Below are 8,548 nucleotides of genomic sequence, written 5' to 3' on the forward strand. Positions count from 1 at the left end.
CCTCTCGGCCCCCAAAGGCCAGCCCAGGAGGAGGTGCAGGACACCGAGGACGGGGTTCAGGGACACAAAGCCAGCTGGGCAGGGCCTGGGGGGCCAAAGCAGGTGCTAGGGCAGGTCCGGGAGGCCTAGGAGTTGGACGGCCATTTGTGACAGAGCGGGCCCACCTGTCTGCGCCTCAGTCACTCACTTGAGAGACGGGGGACCCACGCCTCCCTCTCAGGGTGCAGGGCTGACACCAGGACTCCGGGTCTCAGGCCAGCAGTGCTCCCGAGGGCTTCCCAAGGGTCAGCTGGGGAAGCCAGAGTGGGGACAGACCCTGAAAGGCCCATCCTGCCAGTGGGGCTCTTCCCAGGGGAGGGGCAGGGGAACCCAGGAGCCTCAGATGCGGGCACCCGAACACTGAGCTTTGCTTTCGCCTCTAAGCAGACTCGCCCTTGTCAGACAGGCGGGTCAAGTTCCACAGAGCAGGGAGAGGCTGGTACTTGCAGATCAGGATTTACGGAAAGCCCTCCACCCAAACAAAACCAAAATAAAGCAAAGGCACTCCCTGAATGTCCACTAGCTGGTGACAGGGGAGGGGGCCCGTCCTGGTGACCCGGAGCTCTGTCCGCCACACTGGTCCTCACGCACCAAGAACTGGCCTGGAGCCTGGAGCACCTGGCCCGTAGCTCGAGAAAACTGCCCCCCTCTCCAGATGTGTGGGGACAGGGAGGGACGCTGGACACCCAGTGCTGTCCTGCCTGGGCTGGGAGGCCGGCCGCGCAGGTCCCATTAGAAGGCTAGGGTTTGCGTTCCTGCAATGCCGCTGAGCAGAAGGATGGAGGAGGCCCCATCTCCCCAGGCCGCGGCGAGGCACAGGAAACTGAATAGCAGCACTCAACACCCGGCATGTAAGACCACCTCTTACTTTCTTTATTGCCGTAAAAAAGGGATTCTATTTCTAGACACCAAACAGCATCACAGAGACATTCTTGGAAGAGAATTCTCTTTGTTTGCAAGCCCTCGAGACAGACTTTAAATCTGCTCACCTGCGGGACAGCGATGGCCTTGTAGTGACGAGTGGTGGCAGCCCTCTGGCCAAGAGGCTCTTGCTCTCCCCGAAGACTGTCCCCCGCCCGCCCTGCACCTGCCCGCTTAGCTCAGCCGCAGGGAGATGGGGTCCTGCACCGCCCAGCGAGCGGGGCCTTGGAGCCTGCCTATGACTGTTTCAAGTCCAGGCACCCTGGAGGCTGCACGCAACTCCCGGTCCCTGGTAAAAGCTGTGTCTGGGGTGTTGTGGGGCAGGAGCTGGAGAGGGGCGGAGGGATCCAGGGCCGCCTCCAAGACTGATGAAGAGGTCTGACTTCTGCTCCACTGCTGACTGTGGGAGACGGCAAGCTGGGAGTCTCCTGGGCCTGCCTCCTCTTCCGCCACTGGGGACAGCCCTGCCAGACTATGCCCACCGAAGGCAGAGAATGTGTGCTCTCGGGGCCTGGGCTGCTCCGATTCCATCCCTAAGTGTCTGCAAAAGTGGGGCATGCCTCTGAGGTTCCCGGTCACCTGGGCCACCTGGTATCCAAGAACCTCTTTCCCACGGGTCTTTGCAACACGCCCCCACCAGCCTGACTCCTGACCTGTTTTTCCCTTAAAGCCAGTAAAGACTCACTTGTCAGTGAGCGGCCACTATCCCCACTCAGTCCCGGCACGTCCTGACCTCTCCTGTACCCCCAGGCCTGCGGAGGCTCAGCCATGCCCAGCCCACCCCTTCGGTGGGCTCTAGGACCAGGGCTCCTCTTGGACCTCCCGCCCCTTTCGACTTGATCTGCCCAGAGGTGTAGCCAGCCCAGGCTCCTGAAGCTTCCCTTGGCCTTCGTGAACACTGACCACTGGAAACAACCTGGGGAGGCCCAGGGACAGGTGCAGGCTTCGAAGGCGCAGATGCCACCCAGGGCTCGAGTCTGGAGGCTGAAGAAGGGAGGGAGGAACCCTGCCCAGGGCTGCGGGGTTAGAGAAAGCAGCGGCTGCCAGGCCCCTGGCTGGGCCACAGAACTCCTTGAGGTCCGCCCCACACAGCAGGCCCGCAGTCTGCGTGGCCTCTGCCCTGCCCTGCTGGAGAAACTGCAGCGGTCCCACCTCAGTCTGCCTGAGGGCGGGGCCTCCAGCCCCCTTTGCTGGGCCAAGGTCTGGTGTGCAGGGCTGCTCTCGGAGAACGTTCTCTGCTGCACCCAGTACGGCTGGGTGTGGGTGGGGTGGGAGTGTGGTGCAGGCTGAGGACTAGGTGCTCCCCAGCGCCCTGCCCCACCTCAGAACAGGCAGATGCCAGGAAAAGGCCCATCCGGCCGCAAAGCTGGGCCCCCTTGTCCCCGGGCAAGGTCCTGCTCAGGCCACATCCCCTAGCTGGGGCTACGGGGCTGTCATCACACTCTGCTCGCCATGGTCCACGCTCCAGAGGCGGTAAAACTCAGCAAAGTCCACGTAAGGCTCGACGCGGCCGTCCTCGCCAGGCGGGAGAGAGTGGGCGGGCCGGGAGCGGAAGAGGCCCCCGTCGGAGCTGGAGCTGCTGCTCTGCGTGTGCGTGGTGGTGGACTGCAGTGTCAGGGTTGGGCTCTGGCTGTGGGGACACAGGGGACAATCAGTCAGCAATAGAGAGGCCCTCCGGCCTCAGGCCAGAGCCAGCCCGGGCAATGTTCTTAATGACAGGTGAAAAATCAAGTGTATTTCCCAAACTTGAGCTCTATGTAAATCGTCAAGTGAACTAGAATTTAACAGAATGGATCACTCGGTTCCAGGGCTCGATCGCCATACATCCCAATGGCGACAGAATGGGACACAGACCATCTCCCTCAGGGCAGTGCCAAGACAGAGGCGGTCCATTCCAGCTGCTCCCCAAAAGCCTTCCTCATTCCCCCCTTCTCATTCTCCTCACTGGCTTGGTGGGGACAGGCCCCCTGTCGCCAGAGCTCCCTGGGTACCTGCTCTGTCATGAAATACCCCACAGCCGGGCACTACCTACCAGCCTGCCCAGCCCCCAGGCCTGGCCCACGCACAGCAGAGCCCACCTCCCACTCAGAGATAGGCCAAAGGAAAGGGGTCGTTCAGGGGCCCCAGAAGCAGAGGTGCGGCAGGATGGCCAGTTCTCCTGGGTCAGTTCTCCTGACCCTGCTGTCCTGCTCTGCCTCTGAGGACCCAACTGGGGTTTCTTTCCTCCAGGCAGCCCTGCGTACTCGGGACGCCCACTGCTCAGCAGCCCGGCAGGTCCCTCTGGCCCACAGCAGCAGCGGCGGCAGTGGGGGCAGGGAGAGGGGAAGGCCCCTGGGGGGCAGAGGCCCACAGCACCACTCCCTCCTGGGTGGCCCTTCCAATTGGCCACATCCTCTGCGTGGGCTGGGTGTGGCATCCCTATTATTCTGTGCAGGGCTGGAATGTGGAAACCAGATCCCGGTCCCCTGGTGTGGTGGGGCTGGGGGGGGGTGGACATTCCACAGAAGTGAAGGGGCCGGAGAGACATGGACCTGTGAGGCAGGTCTGCAGCGACAAGGGGGGCCAGCCTGCTCACCCCTAAGTTCTGGGCCTCCTGCTGCCTCCACGCACCAACCCCCCGCCGCCTTAAACTGGACGACTCACTTTAAAGCTAAAATGGGACACTCTAGTCAGAGCCCAGGCTCTGACAAGCCAGCACAGGCCAAACAATGTCCCCCAAGCATGGATGTCATTGCGGAGGCTCAGAGATGGGGAGGAGATGGGGAAAAAAGAAAAGAACACGAGAACCTTCCTAGTGAAGGAAAGCGAGTCTGTGGGACCCGCGGGAAGGACAAACAGCGGCCTGTTTCCTCCGGCGGCCTGTCTCCTCCGGCGGCCTGTCTCCTCCGGCGGCCTGTCTCCTCCGGCCCGCCTCGCCCACTTGGCCCCTGATCCCCCACCCCGCCCAGGTCTGGGTTCAGTGAGCTGCTGGAACCTGCAGGGCGGCCTCCTCCTGCCTCCGGGTCTGGAAAGGACCCCCAGGGATGGAGTGGGGAATGTGAGAGGTACAAGACCCCAGCGTACCTCACCCCACATCACTCGAGCCCAGGACTAGGCCCCGTGGCCACTCCCATCCCTGCACGGAGGGGCTGTCCCAGGAGGCAGGGCTGGGGGTGGCTGCGGGCGGGGGAGGGCTTACTTGGTGAGGGTAGGCGTGGCTTCGTCCAGCGTGGAAGCGCTGTGGGCCCCGTTGACCAGCTGGCCCTGGGAGGGCATGACAAGGGAGAGGGTCACGCTGGTCTTGCTGGTGCTCTGGGCGCTGGAGTACGGCACGGAGACGGGGTACACACGTCCTCCTGCAGCTTGTCGGGGGAGAGAGAGGTGGGCTGCAGGGAGTGGCTGAGCGGGGATCGCTGGGGTGGTGGGAACACAGCCGCCGAGGGGCAACATGGGGACAGCGTCTGAGCGGCTGAGAAGGTGGGCAGCAGCCAGGCCTGGCTCCCGGGGCTGCCCTTTGGGACAGTGAAGGGGCGTCTGTTTAATGGCAGACTCTTCCAGGCAGACGGGGGGCTCCTCTCGGCAGCAAGGCACCGGTGCTCAAAGCAGGAGGAGAACATGCGCTGAGCTGCCTCGAGGACAGGGTGACTGCCGGGCTCCCCATGGCGCTCTCAGCCCAGGGTTAAGTGGAGGTTGGCCCAAGAAAATACGGTTACAATAACAACAAGTTACAGAAACTCCAGTAACCCCGGTGTCCGTGGGGGAACAAGCCCATCTGTGCTGCTCACGTGCTAAGCCCTGCTTGTCTGAAAAATGACAAAGAAAGGCAGCCCCTAGGAATGGATAGTTTCGACACTGACCAGCCCGGGGAGCGAAAACAGAGAAAGACTAGCGCCTCTCTTCCCCAGCAACCTGACCACGTTATTCCAAAGGGAGAAAATAAAGCATCTCAGCCTCACCCCCAGCGGGGCCCAGGGACAGAGCCAGGTTTCGGGGGCCCCTCTGTCCACATGCCTAACCTCGCTTCCCTCTCTTCCTTCCAGAGCTTCAGCTCCTCGGTAAACGGGGGTGTCCCCTGCGCCTAGGGTTTTGTTTATTTATTTGACAGACAGCGATCACACGTAGGCAGAGAGAGGCAGGCAGAGAGAGAGAGGGGGGCAAGCAGGCTCCCCACTGAGCAGAGAGCCTGATGTGGGACTCGATCCTAGGACCCTGAGATCATGACCTGAGCCAAAGGCAGAGGCTTAACCCACTGACCCACCCAGGAGCCCCTGTGCCTAGGGTTTTGAGGCCTGAAGGAACTCTGTGCATAAAGGGCCAGGTACCCAGTAGGCACCCCAGCAGTGGCAGCCACCATCCCTATTGTGTGGCCTTGGAGGTTGGCAAAGAGCTTGCTCACGTACTCAGACATTCAGAAGATCAGCCGGGCACATGCTAGGATTCTCATTTCACAGGCAACAGGGAAAAACAACAACAACTCAGCTCAGAGAGCTTTACAGTCAGAGACCAGATCAGAACGGTTTCAAGCCAGGCCTCTGGATCCACGTCCACTCCAGGCAGCAAGGCCCACGCCTCCAAAGTCACCCCTCCAAAGTCACCCCGAGCCCTGGACGACCTCCTCAGGAGGCCCCCCGGTCACACGCGTGCATACCTGGAGCCGGGGATGGCGTGGGCTGGCTCATCTCACCAAGAGGGTAGCCAAAATTCCTCACCAGCAGGGTCATGTCCTCGTGCCTCGGGCAGAACTTGGCGCGCTCACCGCCACTGGCAAAGGTGTCCCCGTGGATGCGCTTCACCCGGTCTACCACGGCCTGGGCCACGGCATCCAGGGAAGTCTGCTTGGCGAACTCCGTGTCGATCATGGCGGCGATCTCCTGCGGGGAGGGGGAGCAAAAGCTGGTGAGGAGAAGGGAGGGGGCGCCCAGGACGCCGCCCGCAACTCCAGAGTCTAATCAGGGCATTTAGGAGTATCAGCCGAGCAGGTGAAGGAAGTCTCCAGCAGTCCCGCCTGTAATCTGAACTTTTCAAGGTATTCTGGCTAATTCTTCTGGAACTTTCTCATTAGAAAAGGTGTGACCTTGTGATCTCTCCAACTGTTGGCTTCCACACCAATAAAATGGGGGATAATATCCACCTCACTGGGTTATTAAGAGGATTAAATTGCACAATGGATGGGAGAGCACTCGAGACCACGAAAAAGCCTGGTACCAGTTGCTGTTAATTACCAAGTTTCCTTTCCTGGAACAAACTTACTGTAGGCTAAGTCACGCCATTTTTGTTATAAACACGGAATACAGAGTGAACACATGCCTCAGAGAAGTCCACTATCCAGTTTATTCTAGAACCCAGCAAAAGCCACTAGGTAATTCTTTGGCAAAGACCAAAAAAAAAAAAAAAAAAAAAAAAAAAACGGCAAAGAAAAAAATCATACTGACAACAAACACAAACTCCTGTACATGATGGCTGGCCAGAGTTTCTTGGAGGCAGGAGGGCTGAGACAGGTCACAGGAGATGACCTAAGCCCTGTCTGGGGTGGGCTCAGCTCAGCTCTGTCAGTGACCGGCTGTCACCTCAAGACCTCAGACAAGCCCCTGAACTCCATCAGCCCCAAGCTGCCTAACTCGACGTGGACACGAGCCCATCTCCTGGGTTATAAGGCTATTGGCAGGAACAATAAAATAAAGTAAATCAAAAACCTTGAACATAGGTTATCAGGAGATAGACACATGAGACATTCTTCTCCTAATATTTAATTAAAAGGAGGACAAAGCAGAAAAGGTTACTTGCCTACTGGAAGCACAAATGGAAGGAGAGACACAACCTGAATTCACTAGCCAAGGTCGGGGAAAGGCAGCCTCCCTTCAAAATCATCCTTGAGGTTGACTGTCTCGAAGCCACGCATTAGGGACAACTGTCTGACACGTGTGCTCTCAGCACAGGAAAAATAAGGGGCTCCCACTGACTGGGGACCTAAGCTTATCACACCTCGCCCTCACCGCAATCCCAGAAAGGTGGATGTTATCACCGGTTAGAGACAGGAACAAGCTGTAAGCAAGTGCGGCTGAGAGGGGAGGGGGGGAGGGGAGAGAAGGGGAGAGGAGAGGAGAGTCAGGGAAGGAGGAGGCGGAGGGAGGGGACCCTTGAGGCTCAGGTCATACCCTCTGGGCTCTCCTCTGGACCAGGGCCCTTCTCAGGCACACTCCAGAGCAATGTGCCTGGGGAAATTCACTTCCTGGGGCCCTGGGGACTGACCCAGCTTCAAGCCCAGAACGAGCAGGCTTCTGGGTGGGGTGTGTGTTCTTGGAGCGCCGGGCATTTCTTCCCGGGAGCTTTGAAGGCGCAGAAGCTGCCTGGTGAGGGCATTTGCGAACTGGAGCTCCAGGTCCCTGAGCACCATGGAGCGGGCCCGAGGGCTGGCTGGGTCCCCCGGGGGGTACACCGCGCTGCGGGTGGGCTGGCGGTGTTCTGCTGGGGCCAGGCTCACCTGGTTGGCCTGCCCGGGCCCGTGGGCGGCCTCCAGAGCCTTGTAGAGCCCCTCCGACATCAGCACCAGGAAGCCAGTCACTCCGTCCAGGGGCTGCGCACCGTGGATTTCGGGCTCCGCGATAATCGGCTTGGACTTGGCAGCGCTGTGGGAAGAGAGCGTGCGGAGAGCTGTGCTTGGGAGGGCCCCGGGGGACATTTGTGCTGCTAAGGGCAAGAATCCACCCAGGATGTAAAGTCAAATGCACATCTGACAAGAGGAAAGAGAGAAACCAGAAAAACGGACCTATCTTCTGAGCGTGGCTCCTAACGTAAAGCTCTGAGAGCCTGGAGAGCCAGCGGGGCGGCTGCGGGCACCCGACCCTGGCCCCAGTCCCCACCTCCTGGCCACAGAGCCTGTGCGGTGGCGGTAGGGACGGCAAGAAGGTGGGGATCACTTGTAAAAGGCCACTTCGCCCGGGCTTCTCCAGAACAAGTACCACGCCCACTCAGACCCCGAGTCCACTCCCCAGGTGCACAGGGACCCAGGAGGGCCAGCGAATGTCACAAAGCTCCAGCATGTGCGTGCACACACAGAGGCAAGTCTGAGATGTTCCCGGCAATGGTACGTGGAAGAGCAGAGTCTGGACACATCCCGGGAGCCCATGAGCAGGGCCGGTGAGCACTGCTGCAGCCTTGCTACAGGCCCCTGGCTGCAGTTACGGGGGGGCGCCGCCCGCCCCCCTGCACTGCACAGTGGGGAGCACAGCACCCATCGGGAAACGAGGGGGGTGCAGGGCACAGGAAAGGGTATGCCAGGACCTGAGGGCGTTTTAGGAAGGTGGCTGCCCCCCGACACATCCCCACACACATGCGCACGGGAGCCCCAGGACAGGATACGGGGAGACCAGCAGCCTCTGGGGAAGGAGTCCGGGCTCAGGTGGGGGGAACCCTCACTGTGGATCCTCGGTGCTAGCTGACCTGTTCTGAATCTGGACTTTCCAATTAAGCCAACAGAACCCCCCGCAGTTAGAGACAAAGTTTCCAAACTCAACCGCCTAAATCCTCCCTGCACCCCCAACTCCCTGTACACCCACACCGCACCCCCCCACGTGCCACCCCCACATACACACGTCACACACATGCCGCA

The 8,548-nt window shown here is 60.2% G+C and overlaps 1 protein-coding gene across 4 annotated transcripts in view; it reads right to left on the reverse strand.

Annotated features, from left to right (window-relative positions):
- Positions 1-891: 891 nt before the first annotated feature.
- The window catches only part of TAB1 (TGF-beta activated kinase 1 (MAP3K7) binding protein 1), a 33,641-nt gene continuing 25,984 nt past the window's right edge, over positions 892-8,548 (reverse strand). For 3 of the 4 annotated variants that reach the window (XM_059401979.1, XM_059401977.1, XM_059401980.1), the window contains 4 exons: positions 7,421-7,565; positions 5,588-5,810; positions 4,139-4,301; positions 892-2,590 (listed from right to left, as the gene is read on the reverse strand). In XM_059401979.1, the coding sequence (XP_059257962.1) occupies positions 2,383-2,590; positions 4,139-4,301; positions 5,588-5,810; positions 7,421-7,565 (739 nt within the window). In that variant the 3' untranslated portion in view covers positions 892-2,382. The remainder of the gene's footprint in view (positions 2,591-4,138; positions 4,302-5,587; positions 5,811-7,420; positions 7,566-8,548) is intronic. The other variant, XM_059401978.1, reaches the window with a different exon arrangement.

The sequence above is a fragment of the Mustela nigripes genome, chromosome 6, assembly GCF_022355385.1.
Source record: "Mustela nigripes isolate SB6536 chromosome 6, MUSNIG.SB6536, whole genome shotgun sequence".
NCBI classification, from domain to species: Eukaryota; Metazoa; Chordata; class Mammalia; order Carnivora; family Mustelidae; genus Mustela; species Mustela nigripes.